Source organism: Thunnus albacares, chromosome 15 (genome assembly GCF_914725855.1).
Source record: "Thunnus albacares chromosome 15, fThuAlb1.1, whole genome shotgun sequence".
Classification (NCBI taxonomy): domain Eukaryota; kingdom Metazoa; phylum Chordata; class Actinopteri; order Scombriformes; family Scombridae; genus Thunnus; species Thunnus albacares.
The window spans coordinates 12593183-12620696 of record NC_058120.1 but is presented as its reverse complement, the minus strand read 5'-3'; the positions used below and the strand labels follow the sequence as shown (position 1 = coordinate 12620696).

The window sequence follows — 27514 nt, the reverse complement described above, 5'->3', positions numbered from 1 at the left end:
ACAGGAAATACACAGTCAATCACGTCAGTCAGTTGGACCAACAGCCAGCTCTATGAAAACTGATCACTTGGAGGACTTTAACGTTCCTTGTGGTGTCCTTGGCTTGTGTTGAGTTGAGCGGGACGAAAGACTAAGCTACCTCGACTTTTTCGCACTCTACCGCAGTTTGTGTAACTATTTTTCGCCAACACCTATCAAATCCTCCGACTCCTGTTTACGAGGAAGGCGTGCCTTTTGGACACCACGTAACATAATTTCAAAGCGACTGTGACAGTTGGACTAATTGAAAACAAGGGGATGGTCAGTTGGGCAACCATAGCACCCAACCTGTGCTTTGCCAGCTTGTTACAAAATATATGACAGGAATTGGATCACTAGTTGTCCAGGGAGTGCAAGTCTGTAGAAATGTGTTTATAAAAAGGTTTTCGTCTGGGTTTCTGTTGGTCTGGAGATTGTTGTCTGCTTCTCTGAAGACTAAAGCCTGCCCATGTCCTGGCAGGTTCGCTGTTGACTGTCTCTGTTGTAGGCGTCAGGATGGATGGATAGCAGGCTTGTTTGTGTATTAAAGCAAAGTCCTTGTGCTGAAAATAGCCGATGTTTTGATAGGACACTTTGATCCATTAAGAAGAACGGAACATTGCATTCCCACTGCTGCGTCATGGTTATTTCTTTTCTAGTCAAGTAAGTAACCGCTGTAATTAGAGATAAATGGTCATAGGTTTTTATGACTGAGGTTTTACCTAACTAATGTTGATTTTATTAATGGTGGCTAAGAACCAAACTTGTATGTGTGTTGTTGTTGTTGGCTGGTAAAGCGAGGCCAGGTGTAAGCTTGGCTGTATTTCTATCTGTTTACTTGCAAGCAGGATTGCAGCTCCCGTCGAGATAAATGGAGCATGTTGTTTCTATATCAGCATTTATGGTATTCCCCGCTGTGCTGAGATTCACATCTGCTCATCAAAAGTGTTTCTGCTAAAATGAGGAAGGCCATATTCTCGCCCAGTCACGGCCCAGCAGTAGTCCCGGCTGAGTTATAAGACAAGACTGTCTGTCAGCTGCATTATTGTTAACATTGCCTCGACATAAAAACTGACTCAAAAGCCCATGCTGTCTAAAATGTCTTCAGCCTCAATCCTGTAGAAAAATTTCCAAGCTTCTTTATACCAATTGAAAGCAATGTTTCACCAACGGATCGTCAACATTATCCTAAAATCTGTCAACACCGGTAGGCCGTGGGAATGTTGCACACCTGCCTAAATAGTAATTGCCAAAGAATACAAAGATTGTTGGTTCAGTAAAATCTCTGCTATTTGTTTGATTTGGGAATGGCCACAGAAATCTGTTTACAAAATAGTTAGCTACCCACCTGTGGAATTAAGATAAAAGTTGTATTGCTGGCATGTTTTAGGATAAATACAGTAACCCTCAATTAGATCTTGTACATCAGTGTAGAATTACTGTTTTCAAGTTTTGGTTTACAACATTTCTCGGAAAAAAGAAACAATTAAAGCCAGAACTGTTAAAGGTCCCATATTGTAGAATGGGAGATTTCTATTTCTTTTTTTGCTTTCAAAGCAGGTCTAGGTGCTATAAAAATACTGTGAAAATATCGAAATGCTCAGTCCAAGGAGAAACTGTGCCTTTAAAGGAGCCGTTTGGACATCCGTAAGGTTGTGATGTCATAACGCTCAGTGTTCAGCCTTCCCCTCCAACAGGACCTTGTGCCCCTCCTGAAAGAAACAAAATATGCTTTTTGATGTCATTTACCTAATTAATGTTCACTCGTTTCATTTCAGCTCAGTGTGAGAGTCTCTAGTGTGTTATACTGTCATATAAGGTCGTGCTAGTTTCCCTCGTCTCCTCTGGGTTTTGCCCGTCCACACAACACACAAACATACACACAGCGGAACAGAGGAGAGACAGACAGTGAAGGAAACGCTGCTCAGTTGTTGGATGTCAGGAAGCAAATTTGTCATTGCACAACCTTCCAAAGGTTGGATAACATTATCCTCAGTGGTGGCCATCACAATTTACCGGTGAGTTTTACCCAGAGCCCTGGTTTTATCCACAGTAGCTACTCTAGGCTACAATCCATTACCTGTTGGCCTGGGCGTTCATCAAAAAACAGTCAGCCAATCAGAAGAGAGGGGCGTAGAGCAGACACAAAACAGTCTCCAGAGCTCCAGAGAGAAGCTTAAGAGAGGAGATGTAAAACTGTATTGAGATGGTTAAAACCACAAAAATATCCTCTTATGGATATCAAGACTTCAAATAAAACATCGGAAAAGTAAAGAAAATCCAGTGTAACTGCAGAAACTAATTTAAATTATCTTTGTGCTTTTAAATGTGACTTTCTCTCATTCTGGCTGTAAATGTCTTCTTGGATAGGCTGACATGTAGTGTGAGTTAAATGAGCTATTTGGCAAGGCAGGGTTGTAGTGTAGACTAATTTTACAACTAAGGCTCCACAGCCATGTTAGTGCTTTGTGAGGCTACTTAGACACAGCATGGTGATATTTAGAAGATATAATGTGTGCCAGGTTTACCATCTTAATTTGGTATGTTAGCATGTTGAAAATTGTGAATTAGCAATAATTGGTATTAGCACAATACAAAAAAAAAGTTTTTTCTTACACCCCTTAAATTCAAGAGGGCCTGTGAAGCCTTGGTGACCTCAAGTGGGGGTCAGGAACCCCAGGATGGCAACCAGTAATCTCGTACTGTAGATATTGAGATATTTTACAGGATAAGTGAGAGTTTTGACCTGCTGGTGGTGCTAGAGGAAAAGTCAGGGGACCACCATTGGCATTAGGCTTCATCCCCAAGGCACCATTAATATCTGAATCAAATTTCATGGTAGTCAATCCAATAATTGTTGAGATATTTTGATCTGGATCAAAGTGGTGGACCGACCGACTGACAGACTGAGGTTCGTGCTAGCATGGCTAGCTCATATTGGCAGGGTCACTATGCATCAGAGTCATCTTGTGTTGCTCTGGCTTCTCCAAATGACTATTTTAAGAATTGGATTAATATTATGGTCTGCCACACAGAGTGAATATATAAGATAATATAGAATACTTCAGACAGGGGAATTGGGGGAAAAGCCCCTTTAGCACAGACAGGAACTGGCTTTATGTTTTACCCCGTTTTATCTCATAGTGCTCCCTTAAGTCCCTTAAGGCTTTTAGATTCTGCAGCTATACATCACAAAATTTTGGTGAAAGCACGCGGCATATACTGTAGCAACATGCTGAAAGTATAGCCAACACTGAGAGCATGACCCCCAACCAAAAAGCACACACAGATGGCCCTTGATTTAAACCTGTTGCTGCTTTAGAGAGTGCAGATGAAAGGTGCATCATTCCTGTAGAGGAATAAAGTTGTTTTCAGTCCCTTAAGCAGTTGATGATTGACAGAGTGAAACACGGTAGAGAGGAGTTTCTTTTTGATTGCCTTCCAGCTTTCTTTGGCCTGCTGTGCCGCTCAGGGCCCCATCCCAACCCTAAAATAACTCCTCATGCAGAAAGACTCTCTCTGCCTCTGTCTCTTTGCTTACCTCTCCCCTCTCACAAGGTAACTCTCCCTCTCTTTCCAAGCAAAAAATATAGCATTTAGCATGTTTCTCTGCAGTAATTCCACCAGGTCCCCAGTGCCGCTTGAACAAGATTAAAGCCCTCCAGTGTGGATACACTGAGTCATTTAAGTCGTGTTAAAGGCTTGACTCAGCTGTTCAACATTTTTATAGTTACCTCATTCTACACTCATAACATTTGTTGGTTAGATTTAGTGAAAGCTCATTTAAAGTCTAAAAGAGGAAATTAGGGTTTTTTATAGATGGCCAAGTCATCAAACTGAGAGTTTATGTGAATTATTTAATGAAATAATAATATATTCCTAGCATAAGTATAAAATCAACATTTTTTACATTTTTGTTGAATCATTTATCACAATTACTCTTTAGATTTGTAAATGTATACCTGTATACCTTATGTGTGAAACGCATTTAATGCTCGTCTTTTGCTTCCACATGTGTAAAGCAGCTGATCAGCTCCATGAAAGTATCAAGGACACACAGTACATGTGTGAACACTTTCTAACCTCCAAAACAGCACCCAAAAATGTAGGTTCACCGTCACCACCTAATAGATACAAGCCGTGTCAGTTTGCTCTTTGTTAACCACACTGAAGCAAGACAGAATATCCAAATACATCAGCCCTGATCTTACTGTTGTATTTGTCTTCTGAATTCACACACAAACTCATGATGAACTCCCAGAAGTTGGCTCAAATGCGGTTACGCATTCATAGCACCATGTTATTTGTTCTTAAGTCAGGTGTGTATGTTTTTTCATTGGGAGAAAAGAGATTTATTGTGCATAACATATGTTTGAACTGCACTAGTAAAGGTTAGTCATTGAGTGTACACTTCAGAGGATAGTATATAACATTCAGCTAGAGGTCATGAGCCAGATTCAAGCACGTGATGCAGGACCAGGACTTTCCTGCTGAATGCATTTATTTTTCAGCAGAGTTACTGTACATATGATGAGTCAATATCCTGTGGAATGTGTAATTTTTAATCTACAATGTAATACAGGGAGCTGCAGAGTTGACATGTAATTTAATGCAAGTTGCTACAGATTGGCTGAAAACAATGTCTTACTTCTCAGTTTATATGACGCAGATGAATTTAATGATGAGAAAGAGTTATATCTCACTAATTAAATTATACACTCGCCATTATTCTGCAGCACTGAAGCACTCACATTATAAAAAGTAAGACAGAAAGCAACTGTATTTTCCCAAAGCTTGAAAAAAAAGAGTTAACACCAATGAGAACCAGTGCTTTCCATTTTACAAGAACAGGAGGTTTTTAAAATGCTGGTCTTTCTGGTGACATCGTTGAGCTGAGGTTAAAATTACTGCTACGCAGACAGCCACAAAAGCCCTCCTTGGCTTTATATGTCATGTGTGGATCTGTGGGGGTTGCACAGTTCACAGTTCAGGGGTATAACTCCCCTGGCAGCCCTGTAGAGAGTTATGGCCCATTAGACAGATCCTGTAATCAATACACATCCCATCGTCCCAAAACCCATCATTAACAGAGACGCTGGACAGCTCGCTCTCAGTTTGTCTCCCCAAACCAGGAGTGCTGCTTTCTCCACTCCAGCTGGTGTGTCTGTTTGTAGGTTGCAATTGGGTCCTGTTTTGGCCTCATGCACCACATGTTTTTCTAATTGCTACCATGGACGAAAGTGTAGTGAAAATGAGGTACTACTCAGTGTCTGGACCTAGACGTCTTCCTGTAGGTCTCCTTTTTTGTTTATTTGTACGTCTTTACCCATAAGCTATTGATTATACAGAAATGATGGAGAGAGAAGTAGAACAACAGGCAGTGAGAAGCTGGAGTGTATTTTTGGTGATACTTTTTTAAGGGCTCGTGTGCCGTTACACATCACTCAGCATTTAGCCTCTAAAGAAACTAGCAAGAATGGGTTTGATTGACACTTACAGAGCAACATTAACAACAAGCTCCCCTCTCCTTCAGTCACACACACGCTCGCTGAGGCCAGAGTGTTGTTAGGGCAGCCCTCACCAACCATATATCATAGCACCCTCCTGCTTAAAGAGCATATGGAAGTTGTTGGGATGTGATCCCTCAGGAGGATAGGGTTTGTGGGTTTTCAGTGCACACCACGTCTCACAGAGTCAGCTTTACAAGTTGCGGGCACACGCCCACAGATCCAGATATCCTCCACAGAGTGCCCCAGCATGTGGCTCATTAGAAGCTGAATGCGGGAGTTTAAGGGGTGCGGTAGAGGCACAATATAGCATGGCTAAAAGTAATGTACACAGTGTCATGGGTCAGCTGTAGGTTAACAAAATCCCCCCATGGAGCTGGTGGGTTTGGAGAATTAAAAGCTCCAACTACTGTATTGGACTGAAAAAAAACCCCACACTGTGATTGAAAAATGTGCATCTATGACAGAAGCACCTCAATTTGGTGAAATATTACCCATGTAAGATTTACCACAAGGAGAAAATAATGGATCAGTCAAACAGTGTCAATCTCCCTCCCTTCTGTGTCTGATTAGAACAATTGAGAAATTTAATTCTGAACATTTAATGAAAACAGCAGAGTTACGGTAACAGCAGTTTGGTTGTAGACAGCAAAGTAAGCTTTTGGCAAGCCTGAAAAGATAGCAATTGCACTGGCAACCATGTGGAAATCACATGTTGGAAAGAGATTAACACTCACTTGAAACGATTAGCAATGAGAAGCAATTGTATTAACTGCTCAATAGACCAATTCTTACTTCTTCAGTGGATAGCGTATTTGGATGAGAGGCACATTTTGAAGCTTGTCTCTCCCCGCTGCCTCCCACAATCTTACACCACTTGACCTATTTCATGAGATCTGTCAGGTTCTGTGGTGACTCCTAAAGAGAGGCCCCTGCTGTCATCACAGGAGGTTCACCAGACCACATATTCCGTCACAAGAGTTTTACAGTTGTCTGTGCAGTTTTGTGCAAAGTTGCAATAATTTTTAGAACCTTTTTAAAGTGTCAGATGCATTCAGCAATGGCCATACTGCAATTGCCAATCAAAGGTAAGTTGCTGCAACCATAATTTCAAATGACATTTTATCTTTCATTCTTGTTTCCTAACTTCCTGTCTCTCAGTTACAGGGTTTGAAAGGGCCTTTAGTCAAGCCTTTTTTCATATTCCACTAAATTCTAACCTCCAGAGCAGCTCCCAGCCTCTAAATCTCATAATGGTGCATAATGCGCTCAGCCTGTGTCCTTCCCAAGATTATTACGATTATGCTTTCAGTATCAATATTATTTTCAAAAATGTCAGGTTACTGCTGGTAGCACTGTTGACCTGTGTAAAGAGAGGAGATTCCTTTACATGTTTGAGTTATGTCAGATACTGGTTTCAAATTGCCCCTTGCTGAATGAAAGGACTATAAACTTTTGATGTGCTGTATTACGTTGAGTCAGAGCGAGGGGAAGGCGAATCTCTGGTGGATTGTAATGGGCTGGAAACGAGCACTAAATTGGAAATGAGAGTCCAGTGGAGGGGGAATAAGAATGGTAATTTTCCCTAGATATACACGCACATGTAATCCTACCCTTATAACAGGTAACTGTAACCCGCTAGAGACATTATAAACAATACTTACCTCACTAAAAGACCCCTGGGTTGCTTTAATATACATACAGGATTTTGGTGTGATCACCTCAAATCCAACAAAGAATTTTGACAATATAAATAACTTAGTTTTATGGTTTATTTTATTAGAAAACTGTTTGTTTGACCCCTAAGTGAATAGTATTTGTAGAGGGATGAATACTTACATTAATTTCAGCTTTCCGGCATTTCTTTAGAGATGTTGGTCAGGCATCCTCAAAATTTCCCGATGAGTGTCATTATGTAGCTTACGTTTGAGAGGCCTGGAGGTAAAAGACATATACAGATCTCAGACTTACTTAAATATGAAGTCGGAGATGTTGTAGCTGAGCCCAAAGAAAATGCTCATTCCATATTAATAGAGTTTTATTACTGATTCGTCTGGATCAGCATGTTTGTTTGGAAGGTCCGAAGCTGCCAACAACAGTCTTAATAGTCTCCTATTCTCAGATGACTGGATCTGGACACAACCTCCCGAAACTTGGCCAGTCTGTCTCAGTCGTAATTAAGGCTGAAGTGGCAATGCCAGGAATGTTTGCCATTTCTCCTCTTTTATTTCCGATGAATTCTCATTTTATTATTACTCTCGCAAAGTAATAATTGCTGCGCATATTTGTGAAATGGATGGAATGTGAGGCAATTAGTTTTAATGATGTGCAAGACAAATCTGCACGACAGCAATTACTGTGACAATGTGTTCAACAGCCCAGAGGCAGGGCCCAGAGACAACACAGACAGGCAGTGACACTGTACGCTACGGCTATGCAAGAGGTTTCATGTGGGGCACATGTCAAGCCCAGAGTCACTGACCTGTCCACTCTATTGTCAGTACAGGCGACATATTTGTCTGGTGTTGATTCCGTGCCTTGCAGCTGAAAAAAAAGGGGACACACGTCACGCGATTGAACACATATCCCAACATAAGCCAACCGTGAACCACCATTTATTGGCTTATTTTTCTGGCCCCCGCTGTTTCTCGTTTCAATTCAGACAGTTTATTTTAAGAATGCAGTTTCACACATTACCGACATCTGCCCCCCTTCGGCATAATGTCGCTGGAATCTGTGGCCTTTTTGATCCGCCGCTTCATCCCCAAACTTGAGGTTAAACAGACTCCGGACAAGACGGTGGCACTCAGCCAGCTCGTACTTGACTTCGATGATGTATTTAACTCTTTGCCAAACAGAGCTCAGGCAATTCCTGTTTTATTCCATGATGGAAAATTCAGATCACATACCAAGTTATACAAATCCGCGACCGCATTTCTCTAAATGTGTACGCTTCATCAAAAAAAGTGGCGACATTTTCCTCAGAGCAGTTAAAACAAAATGCTTGAGTGAATTAGTTTGGTCTAAATAAAATTTGCTTCACCATAAAGCACAAGAGAGTGGTAATTGTGTGATATTTAATCCCCAATTTGTTAGTTTTTCTCATCATACCACAGCCTGTCAGTGCTTAATGCAGTGGCCTTTCGATAAACACGCATCATGATCTGAGAAAACTACAGAGCTTAATTTGGGGTTCTTTCTGGCAATATGTCTGTGGAAATAAAAGTCTGAAGTTACAGTTGTTTTACAGCGCCGTCATGTTTCTCTCTGTCACTTCTTCTTTGAGCTCATGTCATCAAGAACAGGATTTTTTGGGGTGCAGTGTGCTTTCACTCAAGCCTAAAGGAAACATAAAGTGGTACCGCAGTCTGAGCAATATCGCAATAACAGGAAGTGTGCAGCAGGTAGAGCGCTGTTTGCACCCAGTGGGGCCCTTTTGACTGCCAGCACTCCTCACTGCCAAGAGCTGTGGCAGTGTTCCTGCCTGCGATCTGTCAGTGTCCACAGCATCTGTGTCAATAGCATTCCATAGCCCTGTTGACAGAGCGCCACTGTTTGCTTTAGCCACTACAGACCGGTGGCCTGATTTACTGTTTGAGGACAATGTCATAAATCCTCAAGTGTCGTCTACTACATACATTCGTGTCACAAGATCGAGGGCTTGTTTACTTTAAATTGCGTGCCACAGGTCTTTCAGTACTTGAAGTAGCAGGAGTGTGATGGGAGGGTGTGGGGGTGGGCTGGTAGAGTGACACGGATTATTTTCCATGACCATGAAATGACCTCAGCACTGTGCATTTGCAGACTATTGATAAATATTATGCACACATTTATCTTTTAAGTACAGTTAAGCCCCTTCAGATTTAGTTTGTTTTTCAAATACAAGATATAGCTCTGTAGGCCATTTCTTTGATGAAGTGTCAGCTATTTACAGTTAGACCTTCCAGTTTTTCCCATTCGCTCATTATTTTATGACCTCGGTTTTATTACCCTTTTAAGCTGCCTGTGTTACAGTGAAAGCACGCTGGATTCACAATCAGCAACGGAAGGTATTTTTTAGGAAATCACTCCATATAGAAATGCCCTAAACCGAGTCATGAACCTTGAGTATAGGCTTTACCTTAGTGAGAAATTGGATAAGGGTTTAATGTAGGTGATCATATACATTTAGACTGAACAGGGCAGTTAAAGACTCAAGAGAAACTGAACATGACAGCCCCTCCAGGCTCTCTACTGCATAAAAAGGACGAAAAGGGTTGAGAAGTGAAACTAATGGCCCCTTGATTGAATCAATTTAAAGTGAGCCCCAGTGTTGAGATCAGGGAAAGCCATTTCTGCTACTGCTCCTTCATACAAGGGGGGCACATGTTCTAACATGACCTGTTGAAAACTCGATCTACATCTGTGCTCTCTCTTCAGCTGATTGCCAGCCCCCCTGCCAGAACCGTGGCTCCTGCAGCCGGCCACATACCTGTGTGTGTCGCTCAGGCTTCCAGGGGCCCCGCTGTGAGGAGGTGGCTCCAGAGCAGGTGTACATCCGCGACAGAGGCGCCCTGAGGCGTGTTCAACCCGGGATCAACCCTTTCCAGAGAGACCAACCGCGGAGACGGCCCTCAGAAAGGCAAGCCATCGATATCACCAGGGTGCAGACCCCACGACCTGCGACCACCAGACAGCCTGCTCACGCTGTGTAAGTGACGCAGCTGTGCCTCTCTACCTCTTCTTATTATAGCCAGGAAGCCTCACAGCTTTGCCAAATAAGGATCAGTCAAACAAATTACATTTTAAGAGAAACATCTTCCTGACTAATGGCCCAGTCAAGGTTAGATAACTACTGTACACTAGCTGTCAAACCACAAGCTACTGAGGTATTTTCTCTGTTACTCCCTTCAGGCAGTTTTTTTTCAGTGTGGTACATTATTTCATTCAGTAATGAGTCACTGAAGTGGGAAAAAGTTCTCCTAGCTTGCTGTCTTGCTAACTGTCAGATAACTAGCATTAGGCCTAACTGTCAGTTAGCAAGATTGTTAGCTAGGTCACCAACAGGACAAGATCACGCAGTTTATTCAACAAACATATTTGTACCACAAACTCCAGTCACATAACAGGCTACAAACCATACTTCTTTTATGAAGCAGTTTAACAATTAATGTTATACAGTGTAGGACTGCTAATAAGTTACAATAGCTTTCTCCATTTTGGACCCTCGGGTTCTCCTTCAAAGGATAGTATGGTTTACTTTTGGTCAACAGTGCAAATTTGTGAGTCAAAGTTTAACTTGACATGGAAAATTTGCATGGATTTTCTGTGCCCAAGTGAGCAAAATCCACTGTCAGTGATTCCATTGAAATAATGTGATTCTGCTGTGAAAAATTGCTGTTTTAAAAGCTGTTTTGACCATGCCTTTATCATTTTGCACTCAGCATAAAGTGATTCTTAAATTCTACTTTGGTTTTGAGCCCATCAGACTCATGAAAATGATGTAATGCTGGAACTTTAATATTAGCAGGTTTTGGTTTATATCTCCTAATCCACAATGTCACTCCTGCTGCCCAACCACAGAATTTGGTCTGATGCCATGACACAGTGATATGCAACTGTACATTTTAATTTCTGTCTATATAATTTAATAATGAAACCTTGACATTCACACAGATTCTCACCCTTTTTTTTGCATGAAAATCTATTATTCTCGAATCAGAAAAAAGGTAAACATAGCCATCTTAATATACTGTATGCTGTGGTTTTTCACAGCGAGATATTTGTTTAAGCTACCATTACTGTCATGCAGGCAGGCTCACAGAAAACAAATTGATACACTGTTCTATTTGAAATTATTAAAAGCCCTTGAACAAACAGTAGTTCATTACGCTCCTTTTCAACGCTGGTTGTGTTTATCGTTGCAATAAATCAGACCAGATGACTGGGTTCATATGTTAAATCTTTAATACACTCAAAGTAAAACAAACACTAAGTAAAGCAAGTAAGCATTTGCTGCCATGCTTGAAAAGATATTAAGGTAAATCAGCAAAATGTTGGAAAATATAGCATGATTTACCAGGCAGAAGTATTAACCCATACTATTTGCTATGAAAATAGGGTGGGATGATTATATTTTTAGGCTTTGACTATTTCAGTTTGTTCTTTGATTTATTGGAATAACTGTGACTATAATGTATCCAACTTATAATTGCTCAGACGAAGGCTTCTTTTCAGTACATTCAGCAAATTCTCCAAAGACTGCTAATCAGTCAGGTCTAATAGTTTCTTGGCTCGAATGTCTCACTGTTTTTGTTCCAATCTTGTTGGAAATAACTTTTTGGTTTGATTAATCACTTTACCATGGCTAGAACTGTATTCTTGATCAAAGATGTTGAAAGGGAGTAATTGTTTCCGGGAATATTTTTGATGGATTGCTTACAGGTTCAGACTTATCTTGTCAAATTGCTCTCCATTTTGGACTCAGGCCCAGTGCTTTTCTAATCCACTCACAGTCGGTCTAAGTGCCATAATTTGTTTGGGCACTGAGGTCATCATTCACTTTTTAGCCAGTTTGTCATCTGGGTAATTTCTCTCCACCAAACCACTTTAACATTCTCAATTACAGCTGACATTTATGGTGCTCCTCATGCTAATTGTGAGGGTCTCATGTCACTTTGTGCTTTTGCTGGTGTTATGGAATTACGCTGGCTTAGCCATCCACATGTTTGTGGTAGCTCAATGAAATTCTACTGAATGTTTTGGCAGATGGTTCATAAAAGAGTTTTTATACATCCTCCTTCCCAAAACAATTATTTTGGAGTCATTGTAAATCTTCTAATCAATACAAGACCTCTGAAGTCTGCACAGTTGCTATGCATGTGTTTTCTTTGTTCGTGACTCACAGGACATTTTTGTGTCCTGAGTCACAGATCTGGGACAAATTGAAAGAGACGAGGCTGCAGGTTAAACATTGTAAGAAGCAGACTCTGTTCTTGAGTCACACATGCCCTTACTATGATTGTGTTCACCTTTCATGCTTCTGCTGAAGCTGACTAACTGTTAACAAGAAGTGTTGTTAAGTTCAAGATGAGCCATTTCCCTCTACTGGAGTGCGGAATTTCCAAGGATACAGTTCTGACTAATCCAGTTATTAGCCTAGTTGTTGTAATGGAGTATACAGATTGCTCTTGAAATTTGCTGGTCAGTATGAAAACATTTGCCAAAATTGTAAAATGTTTTCATTGAAACATTAGTCACTAGTCTGTTTCATTGGTACTTCCAGGAAGGTATTGAGTGCTTGTGTAATGCACATTAAAGCTCAGCCCTTGTGAAGGAGCAGCAAATGGTCTGCATTGTCTTGGCCCAGAATGATCTTTTAGGGGTGGAACAGTGCTCCCCCTGGAGAAGTGGTGGATGCAAGTCTTGGTATCATATATCAGGCTGAGGTTCCACTGTTTCCAAAGCCAGGAAAGCACGAGCAATGTGAGGTCATAGAGTGAGAGTGAGATAGAGAGACAAACACCGGTGCCAACTAGGCTCAATTAAGAGTGAGTAAGAAGAGGAGTGGGAGGACAGACGCTGGGGTTCAGATATATCATGTTGGTCTATCTCCTACTTATAAACCCAGGGTGCAAAGGTCACCCTATACATGTAGCACCCAGCTAGTCTCCTTTCATTTCTCCCCACTAGAGAAGGTGCGAGGTACTATATATGTCTGTCTTGGAGCAGATTTGGCTTGTTATGTCAGCAGCACCCTGTTACTGACCCAGCCTGTCAAGAGGCGCCAAGAACAAGAAATAGTGTGGAGAAGGAATGAAACAGACAAGCAGGGAAAGAACAGTAAAGAATGATAATAAGAGAAAGCAGCAATCAGAGAGAGAAAGTGAGCTGTCTACTGGGACAAGGTAAGGTGACAGCACTAGTTTAAAGTCCAGATTGTAGTCTAGGATCTGTTAAACTTTCCAATGCCCAGACCTGCTACTTGGCCTCACGTCTTACTGTCCAGTCAATTCTGGCTCACAGTTATGAAACCCCACTGTGTGTACATGTCAGCAGGCGGCAGGCAGGGAAAAAGTAGTGTCTGCGGTCAACTTTAAGAGGTTTGTCAACATCTCAACGACGATGATGCTTAACTCAATTTTCAGCAGGCCAGCACCTAAAACTTGTGTGGCTAGGAACAGTCTTTTTTGATTAGGCATTGAGCAACCAAAGGAGATTTTGTGGTTTGGGTACTCTGTTAGAGGTTAAGTGTTTTTTACTAAACTGTTGACTCAGTTCTGGAATAAGGGGATTTCAGAATTTCCCAAGTGTCTACATGTTACCAGCAATATCATATCATATCATATCATATCATATCATATCATATCATATCATATCATATCATATCATATCATATCATATCATATTATATCATATCATATCACATCATATCACATCATATCAGTCAACAGCCCAACCAATTCTGGATTTATAGGCTGAAACTGATATCAGTATTTTGGAATTTTAAAAAATCCAAGACTTATATATCGGCCGATTCAGTCATTCTTTTACATAAACACATACCAAATTTTGATAAGGATCCCTTAAATTTTTTAAAGAATTGTCACCGAGACGTGTAGTGAGCTGGACAGTTGAAGAAAAAATATATTAGTGCTCTCTAGTGAACAGTCAATGCCATAGCAACTGTGTTTCTAAATAACCTCAAACTCAGGCTCCAACTAACATTATCAATTAGTTTTCTGGTTAATAAAATGTCAGAAAACAGTGAAAAATATCGATCACTGTTTCCCAAAGCCCAAGGTGCAACCTCAAATGTCTTGTTTTGTTGCAAGCAACAGTCCATTACCCAAAGATACTCAGTTTACTATTATAAAAGATCTGTAATAAGTTAATATAGCTAGCTCTATTATAGACATAGACTCCACCAGTCTTTTTTGGCATTTACCCAACAGTATACCGAAATAATCAGAGACATATTTTTTAGGATTTAAAATTCCTAATGAGCTCACCAAAATGTAAACATCAACTCAAAATGGACAAGGTCCATTTCACAAGTGAAACATTAAAATGCTTTGAAGGTACCCTGCCCAGGCCAGCAGCAGTCAGAAACCCTCTAGAGTCTAAATTTTCACTGGCATTTTTAACCAAACAAAAGATTATTGGGGGGTAAGACTATTTTTTCAACTGCTGTTCCAAGGTCAAGAATGAACTTTCAGTCTCAACTTGGAAGAGAAGTCTAAAATGAAATTGGAGTATCTATAATACCATGACAACTGGACAAACTCTGTCTGCTGTCAAGAATTATGTAATATGATTGAAAGCTCCAGAACAGCTACTAAATTGACTTAGTGCAAAGAGTATTTTATCCTTTCTACATCGCTTTCTCCTTTCATATTGGCCACATCAATGGTGACAAATCTACCCAACTTTAGCTCAGATGGAATTTCTCTCAGAATCTAATGACAACTGACATGTTGTCAGCCCTGTCTGGGCACAGCTGCCCTCTAAAATGTTATTTTAGAGAATATGAATGTAAATCATGAATAGTCCCACTGAATGAATCCAGCACATTTAAGAATGACAGCCTAGAGTAAAAGTCTTGGTGGGATGGACAAAACACATGAGGAGCCTTATATACAGTGGGATTCTGGGATATTGGAACACAACTTTGTGCCTACTCCCTCTTCTTGTGTTCCTGTCTCCAGTCTTCTACCTCTCCTCTGACCCTTTCAGCTGTGTCCCAAATGTCCCATTTGCTGGTTCTGTAGGATTAAAACTGTAAAATTTAAAATAGGTACATCCTATATGCAGCTGGCAAACAAATAACTGTTTCCTCTTCAGACCTGTACTGTCTTTACCGTGGAACAAATGCGTTCCACTGTAACCCAGCGTTTCCTGTGAGTGCTGTGCTCAGCAGTAGTGAAAGGCTTGTCCCTGTCAGCACAAGATCCTGTAGATCACAGCTAGTCTGTCAGCTCCCAGTATGAAGGTCAGGGCCAGTGGTGAACACTCCTGGCTGAGCTGGAACAGTGATAACGCATAGAGGACGTATTCACCACCTCCTATGAGTCCTTCATATCAACTCCACACCCCCACTATTCTCTGACATCAGTCCTCTGCAGGAAACAGAGCAGGGCAGAGCAGGATGTGTGCACAGTGTGCAGGTCATCCCTACAAAGGTCATCTCTCTCTGGTCTCTGTTACATAATCAGACTAAAGAAGGTTGGCAGCACCTATCTTGACAACAGAGCTGTACAGTCAAGTTATCATGGTTTTTTAACCGGAACTGAAATATGATGACTAGATGAATAACTTGGCTCTTCTAGACATCATGATGACTAATCATTCAAGAGGCTGTATTATGGAAAACAGGCATTGTCTAATCTTGGGTTGGATTTTGCAGTTATAGATGTTATTTAGCTTCTGTTAAAGCACAGAGATGGTACTCCTCAGTGCTTCACCAACTTTGTGATGTGATGAAATTTCATCATTCATACAAGCCCCTCATTGCGATGTCACAACTGGGAAAAGGTAATGATATTCTGTTTCTACATTTTCTGCGTGAAAAAACGAAGCCCACTGCATAGCCACAGTGCAGGATCATCAGTCAAAAAGTTGTTTTTTGCGGGGTACCCCTATGGCTTAGGGGTTGAGACACCATTTGAACCCAACTGGGAGACTCTACTATCACAGCCTAATAAAGAAATAGGATGCGTCCCCACCACTACCCACAAAGAATCCATGCAAGTGCATAGATTGCTTCTAAAGTTTACCTTTGTAATCCTTGAGATGGAGGATAACTTTCCAAAGTTGTAAACTGCTGTGCAATATTTTGACTTTTGATAAATCTTCAAACTCATGGATCTATTACTCAAACTGGCCTTTCTAGTTCGTATTTTACCATCTCACCAGTAGCTGAAACAGCACAGCCCCTTGCATTTTTTTTAACACAGGGCAATCAATCTTCAGCATCTAAATCATTTTGCCCCCAAAGGACAGAGGCAACAATATTGCCAGCCAATCAATACGGTGGAATTTGAATAATGCTATTGTTATTTTAATGAACCTCAAACCTGTTTCATTAGAGGTTACTGTGGAGCTCTGGAACCAACTGTCTTTAGGTGAAACCAAACAAGTTTAGAGGAATAAAGAAAATTAACAATGTGTCTCATAAACCCCCCCTTCAAGTGAAGTGATTATGTCTTGTGACAGTGATTGCAATACAATGTGATTTGATATGATATGATATACAATATGATATATGATAATATGATATACAATACAATATACAATATACAATATGATCTGATACTTATACAGTATGATGGGACAGTACAACATGATATGATAGTTGAGGACACAATATGACAGTACAACACTTTGGTAGAGAAAGTAGGTGGATAAATTGTAATTATCACTGGGGATGAATTGTAGTTACCTGGCCAATGTAAATATAATTCATCACTAGAGATGCACTGATCTAATACACTAGATCATTATTGACACAGGCACTGACTTTATTAAGTGGATCTTGTGTGGGCCATACTGATCTACATAAAAAACTGTTTCAGTGTTTCCATGATCAGTTACATTCATTGAAGCTGACCGCCGATACAGTTTTAAGAGCCACAGTAACCCCTAGCCTTAAATTTGGGAAAAAAAACTGGTATGGGATAGATACTTGGTATTGGCAGTGAGATCCGCAGTTGAGGTATTGGAAACAGTATCGGAAGAGAGAGAGTTGGATCTGTGTACCCCAATTTCACCACTGGTTATTTATTTAAAATGTTTTAAATTTAATTTGCATCAGTGTTTTGGCCCATGCTTAAAACAGTAATTGCTCTGTACAATTGTGCAAAGTGCAATTTGCTTCAGTGATGACAAATTTGGTCACACCCAGTAACATATTGAGATGTTGAAGAAAAGCAAAAACTCCCAGTTCCATGAAGCAGAACGACCCTTAAGAGGGTGATACATACGTCTTTCTCTGCATGAACTGTTTTGCTTGTATCTGTCCCACCATTTGCCTGGTGACTAATCGGCCTGGTGGTTGTGTGGCTTGTTGACTCAAGGCTTTGCACATAGCCACACAGCCGTTCCTCAGAGGAAACTGTGGTCATAGTGGGAGTTCTCTATGTTAATCATGGATCACTGTTTGCTTTCACTCCCACTCCAGACAAACCACACCACCAGCATTGATGGGAGCCGCTGTTAAAACCCTGTAGGTGACCCCAGCACCTGTATGGAAATATTATTTTATTGTCACCAGCAGTGCTCTTGGTAGTAAAGATCACAGAAGAATTTAAGGTATCAAGTGTAACAGAAATGCAGAGATTGAATAAAATAGGATCATTTACACTGAAAGGCGGGAGTGGAAATTCACTTTAACAAGTTTCTCATAACTCAGTTGAGAGGATAATAAATTTAAGAGAGTAGGCCAAATCCCACAGTAGCTTTCCATCTCATAATACTCTTGATGCCTTTGACTTTGATCAGATATGTGTGTTCTTAAGACTAAAATATATATCATTCAGCCTGGGAAAGTTTTTCTACTGTACCACCTGGCAGTCTGCTTTGCTACTCAAAGAGGACGTGTCCAGAATCATCCTCTTATCTCCCTTTTCGGCCACTGCCAAAACATAGGAGGCCTGCAGATGGGGAGTCAGGCTAAAGTAGAGTAGAGGGGTAAAGTGCAGGGTAATTCCATTGACTGTATATAAAGATGGATGATGCGTCTCCACTTTCTACCGCTATGCAAAAGTGAAGCCAAAATATCTCCTTTCTGGGAGCTGCCATCTTGCTTGTGTGATGTCATTTGGAGCCAGAGTCTGCACAGTAGAGTTGGGAAGTGGGATAATGGGCCATGGGACATGACCCCTCATCCACCGCCTGATGGAGGTTTGAGTGCGGCTGTCACAGCTGTCAATCACGATGTCACACCCCCTTTTCATATCATCAAATAACTTATTAAAAACAGACTTATCAGAAAAATAAGCACTTGAACAAACATCAGCGTGTTAAGAACTACCTAAAATGACAGAAACCATCTTTGGGAAAAATATATTCCATATGTACTTTGATTTTTTAGTTTGGCTCATGGCCCATCCGCTAACATGAAGGGGGCGGGATTTATGACCTATACTGCAACCAGCTAGCAGGGGGCGATCAAGATGTTTCAGCTTCACTTTTGGGGAGCTGTCATGACGTCCATATTTATATACAGTCAATGGGTAATTCCCACAGGTTGTATGTGCTGCTCTCTTCTGAATAGGCTCTAACTCCTCTCCAAACCAGGCAAATGACCATGTGTCTAGAGTTGTGATTTCTATCCCTGCGTGGGTAGAGTGGGAATGAACTTGAATGGGGTCAGGTTAACTGGCTTTCTGCTTGTGGATTGCAGGCATGTTTGTCTTGTGTGCTGGTGCCACAAACTTGACCTTTGCCCTGACCCTGGTCTCTTGTGAGCATTTTCACTTGTGATATGAATGGGAAAGGGCTTTCCGGAACATGGCTGGACATCCTCTACTATGGTTTTGTGGTATTGGGGGGGACATTGTGTACCTCTGCTACTGTGGGTTTAACATCAACATGACAGAGTGCAGACTCAGCTGTGGAGGCCACACTGTCCTCAGGTGAACCCTCCACAGGCTGGAAAAAGAAAGGAAACGTTTAATTTTGTATAAGATATGATTGTAGAATATGAACAAAGATTGATTCAGCATATGTTGTAACATGTGCGTGGAAGACAGCCTAAATGTGCGGTAGATCTTTTGAATTTGAGGAAGCTTAACACAACAATATTGACTGAGCCAGGCCAGGAAGAGTTGGTGTGTTTCTTTCTACAAATACAGAGCCAAACGAGTCCCATGAGTGTTTGGCTTCCTGCTAGGCCAGAGGGAACAAAGGACCATAGAGAACTCAGCACTCAGCGTGGGACAGATATGTCTTTCTCTCTCTCTCTCTCCATCCCAACTCTCCAAAGCCTCGTCCGAAACACGCTGTCTGTGCCGCACTGCCAGCGGGCCCAGCATCTTCAGCCAAATCCTACTCATCAAGCAGGACTGTGCAGATGCAGCTGTCAGAGGGACAAATATTGTACTGCAGTTATAGGAAGAGGGGCGCCTATCCCAGAATGCACTCCAGCCTCCAGCTCCGGAGCTGAGGCAGATGGAGACAGCATCAATCAGGCTCATCTCCCAGATATGGGGCATGGTGTTGAAAGCATAAATTAGCAGTATGTCTGTGCATGGGACCAGTTAATCCATTCAGATGTCAGGATGGAGGGGTTCCTGTGGGCCTGAGCAATGCAGTAGATCTCAACTTCCAGCTCCAAAAGCGACAAATGGACACATCTAACAGCTCAAACCTCCACACATATGAATTTCTTGTTTCTTTAATATCTAGATGTGAAAACCTAACTTTGTGTTGGCCTTCTTGATCGTGCATTTTTCCCTCATGTTCTCTGCAAACCTCCGGCAAAGTTTTTATTGCTTTTCAAACCGACGTTACAGGCCCGTTCAAAAGCTTCCTCAATCACCTCACTTATTGGAAACCCTCTTTGGCCTGTTGTCAGAGCAGTCTGACATATGACACTGGCCAGCGTAGGCATAGCCTCAGTCAGCACTTTGTAATGGCTCTTCCTGCTGAACTGTCTTGTGGCATTTTACTGAGTGAATGATCAGAACAACTACAATAAACTGGAGAGTATTGAATGGCCTCTCAGCTCACCATGTCTCCAGGCATTTTGATTCTGGCCCCTGAACCACAGCAACCACATTGCTTTACTTCTATCCAGAATCAGGCCCTTCTGGATCTCTTGTAGCTTGGAAAATTCAATTTATAAATGCTAAAGGTGAAAACAGACAGGTTGGCACTGCAATTGCCCCCCTGGAGATGAAAAGGGAACTGTTTATTTCACAGCTTTTGGCCTGTGATTGAGTAGACGGGAGTAGTCATATGTTTTGATCATGTAATGTCTGAAAACCTCAATGAGGTCAAATTTACAGAAAATCTATTTTCATGCAGGCAGTGGGGGAAATTATACCTATAAAATTAAGTGGAACTTAATCTCTTCATTTGTCTGTGTAGCACTTTGACTGATCCAAATAACAGTCTTTGCTAAATAAATTTCTCAAGAACCTTTGCTGCTTTCCATTCTGCGTTAGGCCCAGTTGTTGCTCTAATATAAGCCTCATCCCCTGGGGGGAGGAAAAAAAAAGCTTTCTGAATCAATCCAACCCCACTGTAATTCATTTCACCCAGGCCCTGGCTGCTACTAGCGAGATTCCTGGAAGGCCGTCCAGACAGAGAGAGCATGATTTAATCCAGCCTCCATGGCTGGTGCGATAAGCCCTCAGACACACCCAGATTTTCACAAGGGGAAATATTCTGCCAGGACCTACAATTATCCAAGTCATAATGACTAGAGATGTTATCAAAGAAAGACTGGGCCTTAATTGCTCACTGATGTTTGGCCTTATGCGGCCACGTATATGAGAAGAACTTGTCCTTGTTTCAGGAGAAAGAAGCTTATCGTTAAAGCCCTGCACATGTTTCTGTGCTGGTGTTTTCTGTTATTCCTAGTTTAGTATGGGACATATAATGGACTACTGGCACTGCCGGCAACTTTGGCTCTAATTTCCAAGCGTTTTTTATTTTTCCCTCTATTTTGACTATTCACAACTTGTCATTTATATAATTGGGTTTTGTATGAATTAAACACATGAAATATAATGTGTTAGGCTTGGTGCTGGAAGGTTGATTTTGTTACCTTTGGACAGAGCCAGGCTAGCTGCTTCCCACTGTTCCAAGTCTTTATTGTAAGGTAAGGGGTATGTTATGCTACAACAAGAATGAGTTCGTTCAACATGTTGTTGTCCAACCACGTCAGTAACAGCCCCTTCATATTTACTGCATAGACATTACTATCAATCTTCTCTTTTAACCCCCAGAAAGAAAGCTAATAAGTGTGCTTTCCAAAATTTCAAATTATTCTTTTAAAACAGCATCAATAGTAATGCAGATTTGACGTGCAAGCCTCTCAAGTGCAGAATTAGCTTGCAAAACAAGTTGTGAATATAGCCAAGACTTTGGAGGTTTAAACATTTACTACCAGAGATTAAACATTCACAAAAAGCTGTAATTTAAGGTCAGATTTTACTGTGACAGAGGCTGGTGTTGAGTTATTTTTGAACTTCCAATGAACACAAACTGTACCACCATGCTTTTACATGACCTTGTTGCCATGAGGAACACACAACAACAGTGTAATGAAAATGCCCTTGGGATTGGATATGATATTTATTGGTGCATGCTAAGGATCAGACCTCAGAATTTTATTGAAAGAAACACACACGGACCTCAGTGGTGAATGATGAATGGATGAAGGCGTTCTGCATAAAGCCTGAGAAATGAGATATGTGACCACAGTGGGGTTTGACCACTGGTGGTACAGATGGCTTGGTGCACTGACTGGATGGATAAGAAAGGAATAACTCTTTCTCAGCCCGCAGAGACTTCTTTCACCTCCTAAAATACACCAAGACTGTTAAGACAGACCGAATTCTGAATTCAACTTTTCCCCTCTTTTCCTGTGGGCTTGGAGTGCTAGATCAAATATGGGAAAGCAACCCCATCTTCTCAAAGTAAAAACAAAATAGGCTTAAAATATCCAATTAGTAATTAATTTTTTTATCAAGTATCAGATATAAAAGCTCACTTTTTGCTAAATCAAATCCTGAACAAAACATGTCATACTTGGCAACAGGAATCCCAGTCAACCTACGATATCATCTTGACTCCTAATCTAGAATGTTTTCTCTTTTCCTAGCTACATCGTGGTTAATGTTTTGGATGTCACAGAGATTCATAACACTGTTGGGCTTTGAATAGCAAAACATGAACAAGAGTCAAGTGTGTATGTCTTTGCTAATGTTCTTGAATAACACCTCCCGGGAGTAGTTTCAGCAGTCTGCACTCTCCTTCCTTGTCTGCAAGCTTTAGCCTGTGAAATGGAGCACCATCTGTTGTAAAGCCTTTTTCTGAAAAACATCTCTCTCTTGACATTCTTAAACCTAAAATCAAGAACAGAAATACACATGATCTCTGTCCACTTCAATATGTTCCCAGTGGTGGTCTAATGGTGCCTCCTATGAAAAATATAGTGTTTGTGCTCTGGGTATATTCTTTTATCACAGACCATCTGAATCTAAATCTGTTACTTTGACACTTGAAACACTTAAAAGCTTTGGAATAGGGCCAATATGCTTTGTTGCATCCAAAAACTGTTCGTACCCCTTACATAGTGCTCTGTATAGATCTCAGTGCTGCTTCTTTGACTGAATGTCCCCAATACACTCATAAATCTTCTCCTCCTTTGTTGCCAACAGTGTTTGCAGTGGTTGAGCAGTACAAAGTTCTCATTGTTTTAGCTGCTGTTTGCACAATTTTTTAGATTTCTGCTGTTCCCTCCAGTTAGACTGATGATCTGCATATAGGAGCGCAAGCTTTGAAATGAACAATAGTCTTTAACGCATTCTCTGAATGAGATGAATGTGTGTAAACTTTGATTTACACTTGGTCTTTGATGACCATCATTTACTCTCCCATTTACCAAGTAGCCTTCAAATTGCCCTAATTATGTGCAGCTCTTATGTAATAAGGGGTTTTGGCTGAGGCTGCCTCTTGGAAAGAGGTAAATGGAACCATTAAACATTTTGTTTAAATAAAAAGAATAATGACTCGATTTTCCTTTGCAGGATAGAGCGAGTCTTGTGTTGATTGGTTGTAAACCTACCGATGGTTCCAGAGGATTGCCACTCGTCGCTCTGGAGGTCATATCCAGTCCAACACAAAGAGAACTGTGATGGGGTGAAGTGACAAAGCTGGGAGCTATCAGATGGTGCGATGTGACCCAGATTGGGATGCTCATGCCAGACACTTCTGCCTGCTGTCAGACTGTCTTGTTTAGACAGTCTGTTCAAAGCCAAATGGCTCCATCCAACTTCCAGACAAGCTCTTCATATCAGTCTATTTTCTGCATTAGCTGCCATAAGCCAACAATCCAAGCCATTAGATGTGGGTTCAGACTTTGGTATTCTCAAACAAATCAAAATGAAAAATGAGCTTTGCCAAGGTAGACTTGTGTTGAGTGTCAAGTGCTGAGAGGGCTGGTGAAAACCATTTATATCACAATCCAGTACCTCTTTCCATCCTACTTGGCATCCTACTGTAAGCCAAGAAAAACTAGGTTCTCTGTCTGAAATACATTAGTTGTACCTGACAAATAAGCTTCATTTCATATGGAAAATTACAGAGACAGAAGATAATGAAAGCACCCACACTGAGCTGTTAGTGAATGAATCAGCTGTGGTCCATACGTTACTGCGCTGTGTTTCACATAAACACTGTTCTGGGCTCGTCATGCAGAGTGGGCTACGGAGATGGTTTAAGATGTAAACAATTCCTGAGGATCTGGGTCACTACATGTTTGAGTGTGTGTGTGTGTGTGTGTCTATGTGTGTGTGTGTGTGTGAATGTTTTGGGTGAACAGAATCATCAGATAAATCCAGAATTTCCCCATCTATCTAAGACCCTGCTGTTTTCCAGTGGAACCACTAGGATGATGGGGAGCGGTGTTTTCCAAGCCCTGAGTATGGGGTTTTCTGGCACTTCAACAAAGCCACCTAACGGAATTTCACCACAAAACACCCCCTTCCCCTCAACACACTCTCATCATAAACTTCAAAGTACACCTAGCATTTTGCTTGGCAGTGTAATTCTTTGGGCACTATTAACAGCATGGTTCATGTACAGGATCGGCAGAAGCTCAGAGATTCAGATGGTTTTTGACTGTGCCTCCAGTTCTTGGACCTGGCTTTTGTTTTCACAATGCTTGACTGTGTGCTGTTTGCTCTGAAAAACGACCTCCTCTCCAGCTCATCTGGGTCAAGAGGCACTGTTGGAACTGCCATACACGCTGCCTATCATGCCTTCATGAGAATTAGCCTAATATTCACATGCCGTAATGCCGCCATGAGTTCAAAGATAAGGAGCAATAGTGCCAAGTAATAGTTTTGCAACATATTGGAAGCTTTATAGTGTTGTTTCATGCACAGTGTTGATTCTTGGCTATCTCTGTGATTTGTAATTTCCTTAAATGTGATGAGGTTTAGTTCTAATTGCTTTCCATACATGAATGAATGATGATGAGTGGAAGTGGACAGCGCCAATGGCTTTATGTCTTAGTCGGAGACCTCCTTTGCTATCAGACATAAACTGAAGCTTTGATCAAGTGTTTGGACTGAGATTTATCGGCGCAATAGAATTGATTGTTTCTGTTTGAATATAATTATTGAGCACATGTTCTGAGCTTAAGAAATACAAGTCTTACACTTAATGCAAGTGTGTCTCCCTAATGTAATCAATGTGTCTAAATGATAAAACGTTATTTGGACTCATGATTTCAACATCATGGATTCATGGATGTCTATAATGCTTTTTCTTTGGTCATTGCTGTATTTAATTAAAAGATATGTCCAGCATTTTTAAAATACACTTACTCTTTTTCTTTCCGAGTTAGATGAGAGGATTGATACTGTCATGTCTGGGTTAGTATGTGGAGCTAGAGCCAGCTAAAACTTTTGCATAAAGTATGGAAGCAGGGGAAAACAACTAGTCTGGCTCTCTAAATTCAAAAACACTCCTGCCAACACATCGAAAGCTCACAAATTAGGACATATTTTGTTTGTTTGGTTTTTGCAGGAGTTATCTGCTGTGACTGTTTCTTGGCGAATGAGTCTTGTTGCACTGATGTTGCCAAGGAAGCAGTGGCTACAGCTGATAGGTGGATACATAAACTGTTGTTTGTCAAGAAATAGTTGTAGCACGGAGAACCATAAACTGTAGATTTTAAATTTCTGTTTGTGTAGATTAAAGAAACAAGTTGTATAAATGAGCTTTACAGGTGCTGGAAGGTGTATTTTTGGACTTTGGACAACTTTATGCTGTACTAACCACTTCCTGGCTCCAGCTCTGTACCTCTGTACCTCACACGGACCCCAGCAGACCCTCACGGACTTTCAGATGCGGAAACTATCATTTCAGCTTAACACATAAACATTAGGGTGATATGAATCTTCCTAATTGATATTTTTGGGTCGCTGGGGGCAGGGCAACAAGCTACCTTATAAAGTTGCAGTATAATCATTTGAGACTAATTTAGAGTTGTGTTTCTTGCCACCTGGCCATTGTAAGTTCAATATTCATTTCCTTTTAGTTCTGGTTTTGGTCTTCAGCAAAGTCTGGGGGATATACATGGCTCTTTACCTGATAAATGCTCCACTCTTGTCACCAAAGTTGCTAAATCTTTCTGTTTTTTGGTGCAGCAGTCAGGTAGCATACGGTGGGTTTATGAAAGTCTTTTTTGCTGAAAAGAGCTGCCTGTGTCTATAAATCAAATTAGTAAAGATGTGCACCGTAGAACCAAAACTATGAGCTAAGTTGAATAGAGGGGAAATGCAGAGTTGGGTGATAATTCACTGGGAGCGATAAGGTTCACATTATACATGCGTTAGTAATATAAAAATACTGATAAGAGTAGAGTCAAGACGAACCTACTGTAATATTGAGGACTCCACTTACAACTTTTAGATATAAGCTTGGAAGCAAACAGCATCAGAAATAAAGTCAAATTCTGTAAATTCAATATATTTTCCCTCTCATTTTTAACAGATTGCCTTGTTTCTGTCTTTGCACCATATGCTCATTCAGCAGCTCTCTTACCAGGTCCATCAGTGATTTAATTAAAACTGTATGGACCATCATTTGATACCCAAAACATTTTTCCATCTGTAAGTTCAAACCATGTTCCATGTAATCTTGGCAGAGGTCTTCAAAATTGCTTTCAAGTCACCCAGAACAAGGCGGGGGAATTGTTCCTCCTTGGATCGCTGGGGCCTTGAAGTTCCTAATGATGACATCAAACGTGCAGAGGGAGTCGTGCTTGCCCTCACCGCCCCCCTGATCTGCAGGCAGAGAGGGCAGCGGTGAGCTCATGCTGCGAGGAAGTCACTTTGCTGTTGAAAGTGAGATAGACAGAAACAGCAACATCTGGCTTAGCCCAGGAAGTGAGGCAGGATACTTGCAGGCCAGGTGTCATCGTTAACGCTGGAAAAACCCAATCATGATTTGGAGTGGACGGTGTAGCTGAGATAGCAACCTCCTGTCCATCCTTACCACCTTGACCCAAGCACCTCTTGTTTCCCGGTGTCACATCCTATCTCCGGGACCCGCCCTGAAGATTTAGGATCTAGGTCAGCAGCTGTCAGCTATAGATGCTGCTGCCTGTTGTCTTTCAAAAAGATGACGTGAGGGACCATTATCAAATGTTTGTCTCCCTTTTCCCCTTCTCATTTAGTGTCCTGTTCCCCTTGGCAACAGGAATGTAGTTTGTGAATAAAGAGACATGCATAGGCTTGTGCTACATCTAGCACAGCTGGGATGGGGCGTGTGTGTGTGTACTCAATTGTGTGTGCATGTATGCATTTTTGTAGAGCATGCACATATGTGTTTATTTGTCTCATTCTTGTTGTGTATCTGTGGTTTCAGTGTGTAAATACGTGGCGTGTGGCTTAAAACCAGTTAATGTGTGGTTTATATCCTCATTTAGGGTTTGATTACAGCCTAAATTACCTCACAGAGCCACAGGTGTGGTTTGTAGAAACATTCTTCTGATCTACCCAGCCTAGTTCATCTTTGTCTTGCTCTGCTGACTGTCTGTCAGAGCAGATCAGTGGGATCCAGATGTTTTTCACAGGGCTGAATCCCAGAACTCCCCAAGCTTTCCTAGACTTCCAGAGCCCAGGTAGGCCTGTCTGGCTCTCTGTCTGTCTGAGAGGCACGCGCCTCCCCCAGGTCGCTCACGTGAGCTCAGCTTCCAGGTCGTGCAACACAGGCTCAGTAATTGACCCAAATCAAATGCTCACCGGTAAAAAACGTGCCCCTCGCAG

The 27514-nt window shown here is 41.3% G+C and overlaps 1 protein-coding gene across 1 annotated transcript in view; it reads left to right on the top strand.

The window, feature by feature from the left end:
• Window positions 1-27514, top strand: part of LOC122998258 (latent-transforming growth factor beta-binding protein 2-like) — an 83812-nt gene that overhangs the window by 5490 nt on the left and 50808 nt on the right. The window contains exon 3 of the mRNA XM_044375041.1: window positions 9945-10215. Coding sequence (XP_044230976.1) covers window positions 9945-10215 — 271 coding nt within the window. The remainder of the gene's footprint in view (window positions 1-9944; window positions 10216-27514) is intronic.